This window comes from Furipterus horrens, unplaced genomic scaffold (genome assembly GCF_987537825.1).
Source record: "Furipterus horrens unplaced genomic scaffold, mFurHor1.1.pri manual_scaffold_17, whole genome shotgun sequence".
Taxonomy (NCBI): Eukaryota; Metazoa; Chordata; class Mammalia; order Chiroptera; family Furipteridae; genus Furipterus; species Furipterus horrens.
In genome coordinates, this window is record NW_028327187.1 from 57,265,948 (window position 1) to 57,286,366 (window position 20,419).

A 20,419-nucleotide genomic window follows, 5' to 3' on the forward strand; every position below is an offset into this window, starting at 1 on the left:
GTTTATATTACTAGCTAAGGATTCAGAAGTAATTTGAAATTTGTTATTCTTGTTGTTGCTTTTTCAACAAGTTTTCAACATGTTCTTCACTGTCTTTAAGCTGATTGACACATTTAGTTTGTTTCCTCTTTTAAAACTCAGACTTTAATATAGAGATTAAGCAATACTTATTAATTTAGGGAAATAGATAAAAAGTTAAAACTAATTTACACTCATGTGATCTCAGTAATAAATAGGGTGTTAAAGATGAGATTTTACAAATTTCTTAATACATTTTCTGTTCCAAAGCAACAACAGAACCACTTTAGAATGCATACTTTACAATCAGACACTCAATAAAACTCCTTTAATTTGTGGTAAAATGATTATTTTTAATTGGCATACACCTGAAAATTTCTCTCTTCATATTGTTACAGAACAGCAATTGGAGTCCTGCTGCCTGCCACCACTCTCTAGGCAAAATTCCAGAGGCAAAGTTTTGGTGATAAAGGAAAGGAGTCTTTATTCAAAAGCCTCACAATTTTGGAATAACAGCTTTTCACATGCATTAGTCACTTAGACCTATCAATTAAGGCTAAATTATTTAACACCTGAATTCTCCTAGCATTCCCCCTGTTAGCTTTTAATTATTTTATTTCTATGGGGTTAGTTTACAGACTAAAACAACATAAGATACAAAAGCTACACAATTTTGGAAGAATGGCAGGCTTCTGCCTCAGAGGTAATCCCCTGTAGAACACCCAAAGAATAACTGTGCCACCTTCTGCTAGGCCAGTCTGATCCTAGGCTGTGCCCAGAGTTCCTTCCCAACTGCAGCACCATCATACAGGCATTCTCTAGGAAGAAGATCTGGAGAGCCAGAGACAGCCAGCACCAGTCCAAGAGCCCAAGAGTGCTTCTTTTATTTCAAATCTTCTAGCCCATAAATAATTCCATGCGCTCCGGAGGCATTCAGCTCCTCAGCCAATCTGGTCCTAGCCTGCTTAACATTGCCTCAGCGAACTCTCTTATGACCCCTCCCTACTTCTCCCCAGTGATCTGATCAGATTTCTCTGTGTCAATATGAAATTTATTGGAGTTTATCTTTATTAATAGATTTGTATTTTCCATCAGCTACAAGGGACAGAGTAAATTTCTAAGTAATCACAACTTTTAAAATAATATTTATGGGAAAATTGAAAATACAAATAAACATTAAGGTTTTGAATTTATAAGAATGCCTTATTTGGTTACGTATTTTATATTACTTAGAAAGTATTCCTACTGGTTATACAAGATAACAACTACATTATATGCTATCTTCTTGAAGATTTAAAATGGGATCTTTCTAAAAAAAATCAGCATGTTTATTACATGAAAAATATGATGTCAGGAAAGAAGACAGAAGATATGAGATTTTGTCCATTTCATTTATGTAGTCCAGTCTTTTTTGATGTATGGCACAACTTTATGTTTCAAAAATAAATAATACTTTCTTGTTCTATGAATACATGTATTCACTTAATGTTCCAAAATTTGCCAACTGAGAATGGACCAGCTGAAATGTAATGACTGTTTTCCATTTTGAAAAACAAGAGCTAATTGAAAGTTAGCCAAATATGATACAATTAGTTTTGATGAGTGAAGAGAGATAGACAATAAAATAAACCTAACAAGCTAAGAGTGTCTCATTGCCAGGGGCTTTTTAAGATGTGCTATTCCTCTATAAAAATATTCTGAGCCTGGCTTTATCTTCATTAAATATAGGATGATAAAACGTTTACAAGTATTTTCTTTGGATGATTGGATTATGACATTGTTTATATTCCTTATATTCTCTGCAAAATCTAAATATAAATAATAACCCTGTATTACATAAAGTGTTACATTTTAAATGTTCCCCATAGAAACTTTTTAAACATGTGTAAAAAATTAACCAGCCTCAAACTCATTATTTTATAAATTTAGTATGAAAAATTAAATTAATAAAATTATTAAATGCATTATATGTTAGTAAGTATCTACTATTCTGGTACTGTACTAGAAACAGCTCCAGGGTGATTAAGACAAAAATCACTGTTGTAAAAGGGCACAGGATTGCCCTGGCTGGGCGTTTCAGTTTGCTGGAGCATCATCATGTACACCAAAAGGTTTCAGGTTTGATTCCCATTCAGGGCATGTACCTAGGTTGTGGGTTGATCCCTGGTCGGGGCATGTATGGGATGTTTCTATATATATATTAAAATCAATAAAAACATATCCTCAGATGAGGATTTTAAAAAAGGACACAAGCTTGCATAGAAATGATGCCTTTTACAATAATTGTATAATTATTAGTACTTGATTAATGATTAATATTAATAAATTCATGCATTAACAGGATATTTGGAAAAATAAACAGTACTGATTTAAATATATATATATATATATATATATATATATAGTTTAATGCAATCCAATTTTAGAAATATTATATTTTGGAAAGATATTCATTGTGAAATCAAATAATTCAGGTAATTTAATCACAATATTTGTGGTGTAATCATTGTTAGTGTTTCTCAAAGCCTATGTTGTCAAAACTCAGATGCATCCGAATCACCTGAGGATATGTCAAAACAGTAGTTCCTCATCAGGTGATTCAGGGGTGACAACAGGTTGAGTTGAGAGTAGGAACTGTCAGTATTTTAAACATTTTCCTTAGGTGATTATGAGGCAAGTAAGTGGTCTGACACATTCAAGGTTTAAAAAAAATTAGATTTTGGGTTAGAGAATTTTCTTACCAAGCTCCTTTGGAAATGAAAAGTAATACTTTCCAGGTAAGCAGTTACTTGCCTTCGGCCACTTAATTACAAAGGACAGTTATGAAGAGCATTGAGCTGGGTCCTATACTGCATTATAGTTAATTATCAATCAAAATAATTATTAAATATCTACATTTAATATTTAGTATGCCAGGCACGACACTAGAAACTGAGCTCCAGAATGATTAAGACAAAAATCATTGTCTGGAGAAAGGTACACACTCGAACAAAAACAATGCTAAATATTTAGTACTGTTTTTAAGAACTTACAAAGCAGTTTCATGTTTCAGGTGTGGTGGGAATAAAAATGGGAAAAGAGCGTTTCAGCTTTAAAATGTGTTCCCCTAATGTAATTTACATGTCTCCTCGATAAGTCTGTTAAACAGGTTGCGCTGGCCTGCCCAGATGTTCCTTTGAAAAAACCTCAGAAAAGGGTAGAAACACAGGAAATTTAGCCTGTTGTGGTGTTTCTAAGTAGTGCAATCTGGACACACAGGGTTTAGACATCTAGATATTATCTCCTGAGCTAGGCCTCAGTGCCTTCTTGTCTGAGTTCTTTGAAGAGGAGAGCCATAAAATTAAAACCAGAAAAAGGTTATTTTGTTAATAACCAACGTTAAGATCCTGCTAAATGCTGGGGAGCAGCATAGGAGGTAGCTCAACACAGTTCTATACCTCATCTATTCCACACAGCAGCCTATAAGGCAAGCATTATTCCCCATTTTCCAGAAGACTAACTCTTTAAAAGAGCGTATCTGTAATAAGTTTATTCTTCGACCTAAGACTGGAAAATATTTAAGATTTATTCTTTAAGTTTGTTGAACAAATAATTATTATGTACTACCTGTACTACTGGGTTAGCCAAAAAGTTCATTTGGTTTTTTTCCCATAAGATAGCTCTAGTAGCACTTAGTTGTCTTTAACTTCATTCAAAACAATTTTGTTAGATTGTATTGTGACAGCTGTCATTATTAGCATACATTAAAAAAAACATCAAAATTGGTTAATTTTTACTGAAAATGGAATAAAATATGCAACATTTTCGGTATACTTTATTTCAAGAAAGATAAAAATGCAACTGAAATGCAAAAAGATTTGTGCAGTGTATAGAGAAGGTGCTGTAACTGACTGAACATGTCAGAAGTGGTTTGCAAATTTCGTGCTGGAGATTTCTTGCTGACGATGATGTTCTGGTCAGGTAGACCAGCTAAAGTTGATAGCAATCAAAAGGAGACATAGAGAACAATCACGTGGGAGAGAGCCGACATATTCAAAACATCCAAATCAATAGTTATTGGTGAAAATGAAAAATGTGCCTTTTAATTTAAAGAAAAAACTAAATGGACTTTTTGACCAACCCAATACATTCACAGGTTCATTTAATAATTGTTTTCATTACTTCTAAAACTGCAGATAATAAAAGGAAGAAAAGTCATATATTATCCAACCACAGATAAATGTGCCCCAATTAACACACTAGAGGATTTTATTTTAGATTTTTTTTTGGGGGGGGGCGACTCATATATACAGGGTGGGGCAAAAGTAGGTTTACAATTCATATGGAAAACAAATACAATAATTAATAATACAAGAGTAAACTGTTCCGTGTACTCACAACTGTAAATCTACTTTTGCCCCACCCTGTATAAATATATATATATATATTTAATGAGACAATAAATGTATAGGTTGCTTTTTCATTGCTTTATTAACTTCACATTTTTCCATGCAAATGGGTGAAACTACTGTTGACAGAAACTTAAAACTGTGTCCCAAGGTAATCTCCAATTAGAAGCTGGTAACACAGAACCCACTTAACACATGGAAGTTACACACAGTTCAGAGCAAACGGATCAGTAAAGGCATATCAGGAAATGAAAGAAAAAAGAAAACAACAGTAGGAATCACAGTATTAATCTCATGGAAAATGGCAGATATCAAGGCATAAGGCAAAATTCATCATGATGGTCATGGTGATTAGAGAGCTCCCCCATAAGGATACGCAGGCAGTTCCTCAACTGCAGCTCCCTAAGTTTTCTCCTGATTTCTCTCATCTCCTCCATGAACATTTCCATATCATCTCCATCTCCACCCATCCCATCATTGACCTGCCTATTGGGTATGGCCCATCGGAAGTTAGGGGCCAGTCGGCGAGCTTGTCCCCGTCTATTATTTCCTGCTGGCTGGTGGCCTTCATCCCTTTCCAAAGGGCGGTCTTCCTCTCCATTCTGCAGGGGCTGCTCCATTTCTTCATTCTCTTGGTGCATATTTGCCATGACGATATTTTTTTCCTGGTTGTTTTTCTTTGAACACAAGTAAGACAAAGGCAAGGACAGGCTGAATTGCTAGGTGCACTGACAAGTAGGATTCAGACTCCTGATAAGAAAGGTTTTTTAAATTTCTTTTTTTTTTCTCCCACCTTAAGAGCTTCGTGCGCCCTCTAGGGGGCCTCCAATTCGAGCCCCTCCCTCCAGCTCTCTCCTTTTCCCTCCCGCCACCAAAGCCCACCATTTTTTTTCTTTCCCAGAGCTCAGCAGACAGTGAAATGGAGGACTTGGAGGGGGGTGTCTCATAACGCCCGCCCCCACTGTCTCCCGCACCCACCTGGGCCTATCCTTGCTGTCTGCTCTTCCGATTCTCGCCTCGAGTGCGCCGCTGCGACTCTTGGACCGGCAGACCTGTAGGGGCCGGGGTCGGAGGATGGGGCCGGTGAGCGCTCGGCGCCCAACCGCCACCGCCCACCCCTTCCCGGCCCACCCCGCCGGCGTCTCCGCCCTCTCTCCCTCCACCGTATTCACCATTTTCCTACAGGGGCTCAGGGGTGGTTTCCTATCGCTGAGTTGCTCTGCTGCTCTCCCTGGAAACCTGCTGCCCCAGCACCCACACCCCAAGGGGTCACTATTTACTTTCTCAAGAATGCCGGGGGTGAGGAAAGCTCGCAGGGTCCACTGCACTGATCCCCGGCCTCCGGAGTTGGTGGGCAGCTGCGGCCCTGGCCTCCACGAGGTCCCCGGACCCTTACCTGCGCCGCTTTCACGGGCCCGATGCCAGCCCGCCGTGCGTACAGTAGCGGGGAGCTGGTACCCAGAAGCGAGTGACAACTGCACCGAAGGCTGCGTCGCTCTGCAGCTCCCGGTCACGTGAAGGCCTCACGTCATCATCGAGCTCGTCCCCCACCCCCCCACCCCCGCCAATCCCGGCCAGTGCAGCGCGCGCCCCCTCCCCCGCCTCGTGCACACACACTTACAACCCCTTCCGAGGATTTGTGTTCTTGTACTCAGCTTGCACCACCCTGTCACTTACCTTGGTCCTCTCCAATCTGAGGGCCCACAAGTGGCATCACCTTACTGGGGTTGGAGTTTGCCCTTCCCTGTTTACCTAGGAGGTTCACCAAGACCCTCCACCCCTCCCATTCCCGCCCTAGGCCATGGTTTGGCGTTTTCTACTTTACCTCCTTTTCTCATAGGCCACCTCCCCCTATCCCACCCCCACACATCCCGCACAAGCACAGCCACCATTTCCCAGCTTGTTCCCTGAATTCATACTGTTCTAGGACATTTAGAATGAGAATTAGGGTGTGGAAGTAGCAGGGCACTCGTCAGAGAAGCAAGGAGTTAGTGTGGGTTGAGATTCTTCCCAATAATTTCTTTTTATTTTCCTTTTTAAAAAATCAGCACATCTCAAAAAATAAATTATGAAGATTCCTTTTTTAAATAAATGCTTCATCCTGCAGAATGAAATAGCCTCAATGTTCACCTGTACCACACAGACAATATTTTCTCTGGCTCCACACAACATCAAATCACTTTTGAAACACATTACCTTGTTTCAAGATTTCATTTTGCAAGGAGGGATCCACCTTCCTGAACACAGGTGGTGTTTTCAAAATGATTTGTAAAGTAAATATTCAGGCAGAAGTGCTGTTGTCAGCTCTCAGACATTTTATGTAAATTTATGTGATGTTTTTAATAACAGACTTTTGGAGAAAAGGAGCCTTTTAATGTTCTGCTTTTCTCTCCAAACCACCCCTACAAGTATCTCCTTACAATGATGTCTGAGGCATCATTGTCCTATGTACAATGTTTCTTGTATCTTGTATCTCCTTAAAATGATGTCATAATAATATGCAGAAGTCAGTTCCAAAGCCATTTAGCTTTTGATGTGAAAATGTCAAAAATATTAAAATAAGCAGGGGGTAAGCAAAGCAACTAAACTTGAGACTGACTCACCTTGAGTGTGAATGTTCCTTTCTCCAATTTGAAATAGCTAAAGAATTATCACAGCTAGAAAATAGGGATGTCTTTAGGAAAGTGGTATTATTAAAAAATATTTAGGAAGTGTTGCTTACCATAGCGTTACCAAGTGAAAGGAGATTCTTTCACGTGGCACCTTGGTGTAAAACCCAACAACTAGTGTTGAGGCAAACAGGTCTTTATTTACAATATTCCAACCTGGGGAGGGCAGTGAGCACTTCTGCTCAGAGCCCTGTTCTCGCACAGGACCCAGCACTTCCCGTGCTCCCCAAAAGTCTATAAACCAAAATCAAGCCAAGTATAATAGCACCCCACCCCTTATGTGTCAGCTCTCTCCTTCAAGATCTGAGGTACAATGTCATCAGCCTCTGTATAAGAAACAGTCCAGCAAAACGTGCCATGTTGCACTGGATCATGTCTGGTTCTTTCTTCTTCCCTTTCAAAGCCACGTGGATATCTTTCCCTCTAAAATTGCATGGTGCTCTGCAAAATGGCTGCTGCCTTGTTTTTAAATCCCCGACCTTGGCCTGTGACACAGTGGGAAGGGTAAATGGTTATGACCATTCACAGAACCTTATGCAGGCCCTGTATTCTCTTACCATTCTATGGTCAAAAACCCCTCCCATCTCCTTGGGGCCTTGGAAGAACCAAACTATTTGTATAACTAAGACCCTAGCTACCATCCATAAATACGCAAAGGCATCTTGAAAGCTGTTCCCTTCCCCCATTCTCCAACCACAGGCTCGGGGGAATTTTGGAGACCCCACTCTGTAAAAATTGAGGAACCAAAAGAGTTATATGCACCGAAGCAAGACACATGCTTACTACCGCTATGTTTGGTTCCAAACTCTTAAGTAATCTCCTATCCTGCTGAACTAGCTGGGACAATGAATGAAGAGTATATGCCTAGCGTATATATGGTTTGAGATTTTGGAGATACATAAGTTTACACACACACACACACACACACACACACACACACACACACACACGAGGTCCATCTGGAAAAAGTCCAGCCATTATCAATATAACGAGAATGGTTTGTGTGACATCAATGTAACCTGGCAGCCAAGGAGAGTGGATTGAAATGTGCATGCGTGGACAATAACAACTTCACTGTACTAGTCAGTGGGGGCAGTAGACACTGTTGAGTGAGCATGTGTACTGTGTGGCTGTTGCATTCAAAATGACTGAGTAGAGCAACGAATTTGCATCAGATTTTTCATTAAGATTGAACATTCCTCTGCAGAAACTATTCAGATGATTCAGAAGGCTGCAGCTATGGGCAACTGGTGATTGGCAGCTTCATTACAACAACATACCTGCTCATGCATCATGTCTCATGCAAAGTTTTTTTTTGGCAAAATATCAAATCACCCAGGTGATTCAGCACCCCCACTGCTTAGATTTGGTGCCCTGCGACTTCTAGTTTTTCCAAAAATTAAAATCACTTTTGAAAGGGAAGAGATTTCAGACCATCGATGAGATTCAGGAAAATATGGTGGGGCATCTAATGGTGACTGGGAGAACTGTGTGAGGTCCCAATGTGCCTACTTTGAAGGGGACAGAGGTGTCATTGTCTTATGTACAGTGTTTCTTGTATCTTGTATCTTCTTCAATAAATATCTCTATTTTTCATATTATATTGCTGGATAACTTCTGGACAGACCTTGTATAAAAAGTTGGTTGTTATGAAGTGATGTTTTAAAGACAGGCTGAAATTGTCCTGGAAATAATGTTATGTTTACTAAAAAGTTATGAGGTGTTGATTGATATATTTTCTTGTCCTGTAGATTTTTCTGGGAAGGGGAGTTGGAGATAGACAACAACCTGTTAAGAACAAAATTAAAACATTTTTCAAGTTAGAAGTATGCAAGTATTTTAGTTTGGGACTCATGTGCCCTAAGGATGAAAAGGAGATAAACTGGTTTGATGGCTCTTACCTTTAAGTAATAGTAGTCTAATACTGGGAAGGAGGACACTGGGCTCACATTTGGAGAAATACAGTGTCTGTAAAAAGAACTTATTCCCTATCTTCTTATTTCCTGTAACTATGGTAGATAGTAGCACTTGATTGGTTCCCTTCCCCAAAGAATTGTACATAAAATTTAGGAATATCTACAAGGCGGCAAGATTAATTTCTCAGTCCTCTGCTAGACATCTGCTTTATCACTGGGATTTTGAGCTACCTAGATGCTATAGAAACCTGGGAAGAACACTTTTGCAGAGATGATGTGGTGGTGTGGCCAGGTGAAAAGGGGCTAGAATTAACCCCTTAACAAAGTTCCTAATTCTGGAGGTGTCAAAAAGAAATCCTACCATGCCTACGGGCTCAGGAGTTGTTGCTGGGGAGAGGGGAACTACTGAGATACAGGCTTACCAGAATCTTACAGATAGGGCAGAGATCTATGAATCACACAAATGCTATGTGAGGGCCATCAGCTAGGAGTCAAATGCAAAATATGGCTCAATCTTCCAATGTGCCACCAAAATCTAAGGGAACTGTTTGGGTTTGAGTCCTTATCAGTAGGCTCTATGGAAATCAAACTTGAGCCACAGTGATAATTAATCACACGGGGATAGCAATCTTACCCTAAGTAGTCAGGTAAAGAGTGTCTTTTTATTCTTTTCTTCCAAAATCTCAAAACATCTGAGTAAACAGAGAGAGGGAAGGAATGATGGTTAATTTTATATCCACTAGGCCATGGGATGTCCATATATCTCGTTAAATATTTCTGGGTGTGCCTGTGAGGGTGTTTCTGGAAGAGCTTAGCATTTGAATTGGTGAACTGAGTAAGCAGTTGGTTCTCAGATGTTGGGCATCGTCCAATGCGTTGAGGGCCTGAATATAACAAAAAGGCAGAGGAAGATTTAATTCACTTTTTTCCAGACCATTTGAGCTGGGTCATTGATCTTCTCCTGCCCTTGGCATTCTTGGTTTTTAATACTTCTAATTCAGACTGGCATCTACCTATCAGCTCTCCAGCTCTCAGACCTATGGACTATACCACAGGCTTTCCTGGCTCCCCAGCTTGAAGACAGCACACTGTGAAACTTGCCAACCTCCATAATTATGTGAACCAAAACCTTGTCTGTCTGTCTGTCTGTCTGTCTGTCTGTCTATCCATCCATCCATCCATTCATTCGTCCATCCATCCACCTATCTATACCTACCTTGTATGAGTATGTTTACACACATTGTATATAAAATCAAAGTAAATACACTAACATTTTATTTATAATTTCATTTAGCTCTTGTGGTGATGATAGGCCAAAATCATAAAACTTGTGAGTTATAATTTTTACAGTTTTCAAATAGTCTACAAAAATTAGGTAGATATGAGAATATGCAGATTATTTTTTAAATATTTTATTTATTTATTTTTTAAAGAGAAGGGAAGGGAGAAAGAGAGAGGGGGAGAAACACAAATGTGTGGTTGCCTCTTGCACATCCCCAACTGGATACCTGGCCTGCAACCTAGGCATGTGCCCTGACTGGGAATTGAACTATGACCATTTGGTTCACATGCTGGCACTCAATCCACTGAGTCACACCAGCCAGGGCAAACAATTATTTTTAAAGACTAGTAAAACTGATAATTTTTATGTGTTGGTAGTACAGATTACTTTTATATATCTCTAATAAAGAGTAAATTCTCTCTTTCTCATGCACACACACACACCTTTTCCTTTCCTCTCTTCCTCCTCCCTCCTTTACATTCCTACCACATCTCCTGAACTGGGGACTACATTTCCTATCATGAATCTGAGACTCAGGCATTAGTCGCATGACAGTATCTTGTGCCACATTTTACACTTTGAAACCTATACCTGGTGACACAGTGTACTTGTTTCTCCATCATCCACTCCCATTTAGTTGTTTTCATCTTTGCAATTAAAGATGCATTTGTGATGCTGCTCCTCAGGTGGTGATTACCTTTATCTCATAAATTGTCCGAGGAAAATGTATTCTTTTTGCAAGTAGAAGGAAACTAAGTCATTAATTATTTTTCTTTTAAATTCAGGTTATGAGATAGCATGCACAGACTTGTACTATTTTCTTAAACATATATAGTGATGAAAATAAAATAAAATAGCAATTATATAAATGCTGATATGTGACAGGCATTGTTTTATATGTATACTCATTATTGCATTTTATCCTTCCCCAAATTATTTGAGGTAGATGCTAAGATTATTCCACATCTTACACATCAGAGAATTCAGGACAGTGAAGCTAAGCAAAAAATAAGAAGTGGTAGAGCAGGAATTCAAACCCATTTGTTTTATTTCCTAAGTCTAGGTTCTTAACCTCTACTCAATTAAGAAATCCCCAAATCTATATTTTATTAATTATTTTATTCATTTATTGTTTGAAACTTTTTTCCATTCTAGGCCTTGCCTGCCCTTTCCATATCTCAATCTCAGTGCCATATTTAGGAGTTCTGATTCCCAAGACATAACTCTTTCCACTTAATAAAACTATACAAAATACACTTTGAGTTCAATGGTAATTTATTGAGCATCTACTATTTGCCAGACAAGGCCCTGGAGATATAAAAGATAACAAGGCAGATACATCCTTAATATTCTTATGGAGTTCATGGCTTAATGGAAGGAAACCTGAAGGAAAGTGTGGTAAGTACTGGGAGGCAGTTGGCGCACTGAGTTGCCAGTGAAGTCTTCCAGGAAAAAGTAATGTCTAGAAAGTCAATTTCTTTTTTTCCCAGTGATTTTATTTATTTATTTTTAGAGAAAGGGGAAGGGAGGGAGAGAAACATTGATGTGTGAGAGAAACATCAATCGGTTGCCTTCTGCACATGCCTCAGTGGGGGACCTGGCCTGCAATCTAGGCATGTGCGCTGACTAGGAATTGAACCAGCCACTTTTTGCTTTGTGGGATGACACTCAACCAAATGAGCCATACCAGTCAGGGAAATGCCTCACTTTTAATGATGAATAGATCAAGTACACCAAATATAGAATACAGTGCTCAACAACAGCAGAATGTACATTATTCTCAAGTGCACGTGGCACATTCTTCTTGGTAGACTGTGTGATAAGCCATAAAACAAACCTCAATAAATTTAAAGGTATAGAAATAATATATGTCCTCTGACCACAATGAATAAAATTTTGTATCAATAATAGAAAATAATAAGAACCTCACAAATATTTTGAAATTGAGTAAAACACTCTTAAGTAGTCAATGCATAAAAAAGAAATATCAAAATGAAAATCAGAAAATACTTTGAGATGAATGAAAATAAAACACAACACAGGCTCACTCGCTGCAGCTGGCCGCCTTCCCGTTGCTCTGCAGCTCTGCTCTGCGTTTGTGCGCGCCCCACGACCGCCGCCCTCGCAGCTCGCCATGGAAGAGGAGATCCCCGCGCTGGTTATGGACAATGGCTCCGGCATGTGCAAAGCTGGCTTCGCTGGGGATGACGCCCCCCGGGCCGTGTTCCCGTCCATCGTTGGGCGCCCCCGGCACCAGGGCGTCATGGTGGGCATGGGGCAGAAGGACTCCTACGTGGGCGACAAGGTCCAGAGCAAGCGCAGCATCCTGACCCTGAAGTACCCCATCGAGCACGGCATCGTCACCAACTGGGACGACATGGAGAAGATCTGGCACCACACCTTCTACAACGAGCTGCGCGTGGCCCCTGAGGAGCACCCCGTGCTGTTGACGGAGGCCCCCCTGAACCCCAAGGCCAACCGTGAGAAGATGACTCAGATCATGTTCGAGACCTTCAACACGCCCGCCATGTACGTGGCCATCCAGGCCGTGCTGTCTCTGTACGCCTCTGGCCGCACCACTGGCATCATCATGGACTCTGGGGACGGGGTCACCCACACGGTGCCCATCTACGAGGGGTACGCCCTCCCCCACGCCATCCTGCGTCTGGACCTGGCTGGCCGGGACCTGACCGACTACCTCATGAAGATCCTCACGGAGCGAGGCTACAGCTTCACCACCACGGCCGAGCGAGAGATTGTGCGCGACATCAAGGAGAAGCTCTGCTACGTCGCCCTGGACTTTGAGCAGGAGATGGCCACCGCTGCGTCGTCGTCCTCCCTGGAGAAGAGCTACGAGCTGCCCGACGGCCAGGTGATCACCATCGGCAACGAGCAGTTCCGGTGTCCGGAGGCGCTCTTCCAGCCCTCCTTCCTCGGCATGGAGTCCTGCGGCATCCACGAGACCACGTTCAACTCGATCATGAAGTGTGATGTTGACATCCGGAAGGACCTCTACGCCAGCACGGTGCTGTCTGGTGGGACCACCATGTACCCCGGCATCGCTGACTGGATGCAGAAGGAGATCACGGCCCTGGCGCCCAGCACGATGAAGATCAAGATCATTGCGCCCCCTGAGCGCAAGTACTCCGTGTGGATCTGCGGCTCCATCCTGGCCTCGCTGTCCACCTTCCAGCAGATGTGGATCAGCAAGCAGGAGTACGACGAGTTGGGCCCTTCCATCGTCCACCACAAATGCTTCTAAACAGACTGTGGGCAGATGCGTAGCACCTGCTTCATGAGTTGGTCGCGTCAGTTTGCCCTGGCAAATGTACACACCTCATGCTGGCCTCGTGAAACTGGAATAGCCTTCGAAAAGAAATTGTCCTTGAAGCTTGTATCTGACCTCAGCACTGGATTGTAGACCTGGTTGCTGATTTTGACCTTGTATTCGAGTTAACTGTGCCCTTGGTACACGTTTAATAACGCCCTGTACATATCTTTGATTTAAACCCCCTGTGCACGTGACAGGAGCGTCCCGTGGCTGGATGAAGGGCAAGGCCACGCGTTCCTGGTGTGTGCGGGGTGTTCCCTTCGGGAGCTGCCGCCCCAGGGTTTCCAAGGGGCCGGCTCGAGTCCTGAACCAGTTGTCATTTCTGTCCTGCCAGTCTGACGGGGTTGGGCGGGTCCAAGGCTGGGACCCATTTTCCTTTCTTAGCTGACGTTTCCTGCCAGGACATCTGGCTTGTTACTTGCCTTGAGTTGGAAAACGGTTTTCATTTCCACCTGTAAATTTATTTGTTCTTTTAACTTATGTAAGATTTTTGTACGCAATTCTCAATTCTCTCAGAGGTGACAAATTTTGTTTTTCTACTGTCACATGAGGACATTAGGCCCCAGCAACATGTCATTGTGAGGAAAATAAAAGCTGCAGTAAAAAAAAAAAAAAACAAAAAAACAACCACAACATAGCATACCAAAATTTATGGAATGGAACTTTGGTAAGTTGAAGCACAACTTATGGGTTCAAGCTAAATTTACACTGAGAGGGAAAGGTAATACCCGTAAATGCCTATCTTTAAAAAGAAGAAAGATCTTAAATCAGTATCCTAACTTTTCACCTAAGACACTGGGGAAAAAAGCAAACTAAACATAAAGAAAGCAGAAGGAAGGAAATCATAATTAGAACAGAAATGAGTGAAATGGAGAATGGAAAAAGAGTAGAAAAAATTAGTGAAACCAAAGCTGGTTCTTTGAAAAGATCAATAATATTGACAATCTTTAGCTAGATTGGTGAAAGAGAGAGAGAGAGAGAGAACTCAATTTACTAGAATCAGAAATAAAAGAAGAATCATTAGTACTGAGCTTATAGATAATAACAAGGGTTATAAAGGAATAATATGAAGTTATGCCATTGTGTTGTATAACTTAGATGAATTAGACAAACTCCTAGAAAAACACAAACTACCAAAACTATCTCAAGAATAAATAGACAATCTGAATAGACTTATAACAAGTGAAGACTGAATTAATAATAATAATAATAATAATAATAATAATAAACTACCCACAAGAAAAGCCTAGACCACATGGCTTCACTGCTGAATTCTACCAAACATTAAAAAAAAAAAAATTCTTCACAAATTCTTCCAAAAATAGAAAAAGAAAAGAACACTTTTCTCATTTTATACAATAAGCATTATTATCCTGATACCAAAACCAGACAAAGAAATGACAAGAAAAAATATATAGTATCTCTTATTAACATGGATGCAAAAATCTTCAACACAATGCTAGGAAAAAAACCAATAATATATACAAACAATTATAGATCACAATCAAATGTGATTTATCCCAGAATTCAAGTTTGGTTTAATATCCCCAAATCAAGAACGTCCTCAACATGATAAATGGCATTATGAAAAACCCTTAGCTGACATCATACATAATGGTGAGACACTAGGTGTTTTACTCCTAGGATCAGGAACAAGACAAAGATATGTGCTCTCACCACTTCTGTTTAATATTGTACTGGATATTCTAGCCAGGGCAATTTGGCAGAAAAAGAAATAAAAGGCATTCCGATTGAAAAATAAGAAGTAGAATTACCTCCATTTACAGATGACCTGATCTTATACATAGAAAGTCTTATGGAATTCACTGATAAACTAGTAGACCTAACAAACAACTTCAGTATGATTAAAGGATCTAAGATTAATGTACAAAAAAACAATAACATATTTCTATACATTTGCAATGAACAATCTGAAAAGGATCAAGAAAACAATTCTATTTCTAATAGCAACAAAAAGAATAAAATACTTAGAAATAAATTTAATAAGAGAAGTACAAAATTTATACTCTGGAAGCTACAAAACATTCTTGAATGAAATTAATGAAAATGCAATTGAATGGAAAATTCATGTTCATTAATTGAAAAGTTTAAACTGTTAAAATGGCAATACTCCTCAAACTGATCTAAAAATTCAGTACAATCCCTTTCACTGAGCCACACCAGTCATAGCATCAATGCAATCCCTTTCAGAATCCCTTCCCAACCACATCAATACTAACTATAATTAAATAAAAAATTCTTAAAAGGCAAAAATCAAATTAAATTAAAATTAAAAAAAAAAACCTCCTAAGGTTTTTTGCTAAAATGGTTAGATTCAGAAGGTCAGGAATAAAAAGTGTTGTCAAGGATATGGGGAAATTGGAAAACTTACACACTGCTAATGGAAATGTAAAATGGTCAGCCAGTTTGGAAAACAGTATGGCAGGTTCTGAAATAATTAAGCAGAGTTATTGTATGACCCAGCAGTTCAATGCCTACATATCTACTAAAGAAAAAGAAGAACATATGTCCTCACAAAACTTATACATGAATGTTCATAGTAAGCAAAAAATGGAAATAGCTTAAATATCCATAAATGGATTAGTGTATAAACAAAATGTGGCATATCCATGCAATAAAATATTGTTCAGAAGATAGGCAGCCCAATTAAAAAATGGGCAAAGGACCTGAACAAACACTTCTCCAAGGAGGATACACAGAGGGTCCATAGACACATGAAAGAATGATCAACATCATTAGTCATCAGAGAGATGCAAATAAAAACCACAATGAGATACCACTTAACATCTGTCAGGATGGCCATCATCAACAAATCAACAGAAACAAGTGCTGGCAAGGATGTGGAGAAACGGAAATCCTAGTGCAGTGTTGGTGGGAATGCAAACTGGGGCAGCCACTATGGAAAACAGTATGTAATTACCTCATAAAACTAAAAATGGAATTGCCTTTTGAACCAGTGATTCCACTATTAGGATTATACCTGAAGAATCCTGAAATCCCAATTCAAAAGAACTTATGCACTCCTATGTTCATAGCAGTGCTGTTTACAATAGCTAAGTGCTGGAAACAGACTAAGTGCCCATCTGTAGATGAGTGGATTAAAAATATGTGGTACATTAACACAGTGGAATACTATGCAGCAGAAAGAAAGAACTCCTGCCATTTGCGACAACATGGATGGAACTAGAGCGGATTATGCTTAATGAAATAAGCCAGGAAATGAAAGAAAAATACCATATGATATCACCTAATACAGGAGACTAATGAACAACAAAAACAAATGAACAAAACTGAACAAGAAACAGAATAGCAGTTATCAGGCAGAGAGGGGAGGGAGAGAAGGGGGATAAGAAGGGGAAGTGTCTAGTCAAGGGACATGTATAAATGACACATGGACATGGACAACAGGGTGGGGTATGACTGTAGGAGAATAAGTGGACTGGGTCAGGGGGAGCAATGGGGGAAAAATGGGACAACTGTAATTGAAAAACAGTAATAACTTCTGGCCAAGATGGAGGCCTAGACTGGCACGCTCTCCCTCCCTCCACAACTAAGGACTACAACCACCATAAAACCAGAAATAATCAGAAGTTCCAGAAAATAAAGCTACATGGAAGTCCAACGTATGAAGTTATAAACAAGTGGTGCTCATCCTGATGGGTAGGAGGGGCGAAGCCAGGGTGGAGAGATCAAGCTGTGCTGGGGGCGGTGGCAGCTGCAGCGACAAGCGGCAGGACTGCGGTAAGCACAGATGCCCGTAATTAAGGGAGGCAAGAAGCACCTGGGGAGTACCCCTGGCTGCAGACCAAACCTGTGAGCTCATGATTCCAATGCCGGGGAAGGCAGACCCCCATTACCTCAGACTGTGAGGCCCAGAGGGCATGGGGGTGGAAGAGGAGGCTCCTGGTCTCTCAGCGGAGAGTAAACGACAGGAATCCACCTTGGACCACTGCCCCCACACAGAGCACCAGTGTGGTGAGAAGGGTCACCTGGTAGTGACGAGGGCACAGGGCTCTGCCCCCAATAGCATAGGAGGTGTGACAGCCCTGCCCAAGAAGGAAATGTAAACAAATCTGTCAGGATGGTAATCTTTCTGAGGCTCAGTTCAGAGCTATAGTTATAAGGCAGCTTACAGAACTAACAGTGGGACTTAATCAAGATGGGGAAGGAATGGAGGCTAGTTTTGCTGAAATGAATGATAACACATATGAAACAAGTGGTGAGGGAAGGAAAACCAGGGATCAAATCAACAAATCAGAACAGAGGGAAGGAACAAACAGTCAACCAGTGCAGAAAGGGGAAACAAAAAGTGAGGAAAATGAGGAGAGGCTCAGAAACCTCTGGGACAACCATAAGCGGGCGAACATCCAAATTATAGGGTTGCCAGAAGGTGAAGAAGAACTAGAAATTGAAAAATTATACAAAATAATGAGGCAGAACTTCCCTAACTTGGGGAAGGAAATAGACTTACAGGTCCAAGAAGCACAGAGAGTTCCAAAAAAACTGGACCCAGGGAGAACCACTCCAAGACACATTATAATCAAAATGTCAAAAATTAAAAATAAAGAGAGAATCTTAAAAGCAGCAAGAGAGAAGAAGAGAATTATGTACAAAGGGTTCCCAATTAGACTGTCAGCTAATTTCTCAAAGGAGACTCTGCAGGCAAGAAGGGACTGGCAAGAAATATTCAAAATAATGAAAAGCAAAAACCTACAGCCACGATTACTTTATCCAGTGAAGCTGTCATTCAGAATAGAAGGGCAGAGAAAGTGCTTCCAGGACAAAGTAAAACTGAAGGAGTTCTTAGATCCAAACCACTGTTATATGAGATGTTAAAGGGACTTTTTTAGAAGAGGAGGATCAAAACTATGACCATTAAAATGAAAACTGTATCACAACAACCAACAACAGAAGCTAGGGAATCAAAACAAAGGCAAACTAAGTAGGCAACAAGAGTGGGAAAAGAATTATAGGTATGGGGAACATATTGAGGGGAGGTTAGTGGAGTGGGGGAAGGGAGGAAAGGGAGGTAGATGATGCAGGAAATAAGAATCATACTAGGAGGGAATAGAGTAGACAGGGAGATGTTGAGAAGAACTATATGCACAACCAATGGGCATTGACTAAGGGGTTGGGGGACAACTGGAGGGAGGTGGGTCACTGGGTGGAGGGGAGCAAAGGGAAAAGAAATTGGGACAACTGTAACAGCATAATCAACAAAACATTAAAAAAGGAAAAGAAAATAATAAAAAGTATATTGTTCAACCATAAAAATAAAGAAATACATGCTATACAAGGGATAAATCTTAAAAACATGTTAAGTGAAAGAAGCCAATTGCAAATGAACACATTTTATATGAAGACATTCATGAGAAATATCCAGGATTTGGAAATCTATAGACACAGAAAGTAGATTAATGTTTGTTTAGGGCTGAAACAATAGAGACATAGGGGAGGAGTCATAGCTAAGGGTATGTTCTTTTTCACTTCAACATGTTCTAAAATTGACTGTAGTGATAAGTTGCACATAACTGTGAATATACTAAAAAATATTGAACTCTATACTTTGAGTGAATTGTGTGGTATGTGAGTTAAATCTCAGTAAAGCTTTTAAAAAAAATTTAAAAGCTGTCACACCTGCTAGAATGTCTGTCATCAATAAATCATCAAACAAGTGCTGGCAAGGATGTGGAGAAAAGAGAACCCTTAGGCACTATTGGTAGGAATGAAGATTTGGTGCAGCTACTTTGAAACACTAATTCAAAATATATATATATGCACCCCTATGTTCACTGCAGCATTATTTACAATAACCAAGATTTGGAAGCAGTCCAAGTGTCCATCAGTAGATGAGCAGATAAAAAAGCTGTGGTACATTTACACAGTGGAATAATGTTTGGCTCTAAAAAAGAAGGAAATCTTTTCTTTTGTGACAGCATGGATGGAGCTGAAGAGCATTATGCTAAGTGAAATGAGACAGTCAGAGGAACACAAGTACCATATGATATCACTCATATGTGGAATCTAATGAACAAAATAAACTAAAACAAAACAGAAACAGACTCATAGATAGAGAACAGACTGACAGCTGTCAGATGGGAGAGTGGCTGCAGGACTGGGTGAAAAATGTGAAGGGATTAAACAAAACAAAACAAAACAAAAACCTTCATAGACACAGACAACAGTATGGTGATTACCAGAGAAAAAAGGGGGTTGGAGAGAGGCAGAAGACTGCATAGGGGTGATAAAGGGTGACGGAACAAAACTTGACTTGGGGTGGTGAACACACAATACAATATACAGATGATGTGTTATAGAATTGTACAACTGAAATCTATATAATTTTATTAACCAATGTCACCCCAATACATTTAATAAAAATAAAATAAAAAATAAACATTTAGCACATCAAAAAAATAGTTGAGTAAAAATTTAAAAAGGAATTCACATCTATTATGGGTATGAGTAGAAGTTATTCAGGCTAAGTGTGTGTGAGAATATTTCAGGCAGGGGAAAATGTGGGAACCAAGACCAGGACTTGAAAGAGCATAAGTTTTGAGGAGATGATGGAAGTTCATTCAGCAGAACGGTGTTTTTGTTGTTGCTACTCTTTATTAAATACCAACTGTTGCAGAGTAGAGATTAAAAGCAAGGGCTTTGGCCTTAGGCAGGCATTATATTTAATAAATAGTTGACCTTAGCTAAGACAATCTCTCAATATCTCACTTTTCTTTTCTATTAAATAGTAGGTTAGTGATGTAAGATCTGAAAAAGAACTCAGAGTTTATGGAAGT

General features: G+C 40.0%; 1 protein-coding gene and 1 pseudogene across 2 annotated transcripts; one reads left to right on the forward strand and one right to left on the reverse strand.

The window, feature by feature from the left end:
- Positions 1–4,465: 4,465 nt before the first annotated feature.
- BEX3 (brain expressed X-linked 3) lies at positions 4,466–5,926 on the reverse strand. Of its 2 annotated transcripts, XM_090264429.1 has the most exons (3): positions 5,803–5,926; positions 5,385–5,458; positions 4,466–5,083 (listed from the first exon to the last, which is right to left on the reverse strand). In XM_090264429.1, the coding sequence occupies exon 3, from the start codon at positions 5,054–5,056 to the stop codon at positions 4,718–4,720; it is 339 nt and encodes a 112-aa protein (XP_090120555.1). In that variant the 5' UTR covers positions 5,057–5,083; positions 5,385–5,458; positions 5,803–5,926; the 3' UTR covers positions 4,466–4,717. The 2 variants fall into 2 exon arrangements, with proteins under 2 accessions (XP_090120555.1, XP_090120556.1); XM_090264430.1 differs by lacking the exon at positions 5,385–5,458.
- A 6,409-nt stretch (positions 5,927–12,335) lies between these two features.
- On the forward strand, positions 12,336–13,761 carry LOC149991061 (actin, cytoplasmic 2 pseudogene; annotated as a pseudogene).
- The last annotated feature ends 6,658 nt before the right edge of the window (positions 13,762–20,419 follow it).

Coding starts and splice junctions, on each gene's coding strand:
- BEX3 (XM_090264430.1), bottom strand. CDS start 5,056: ATGGCAAATATGCACCAAGAGAATGAAGAAATGGAGCAGCCCCTGCAG.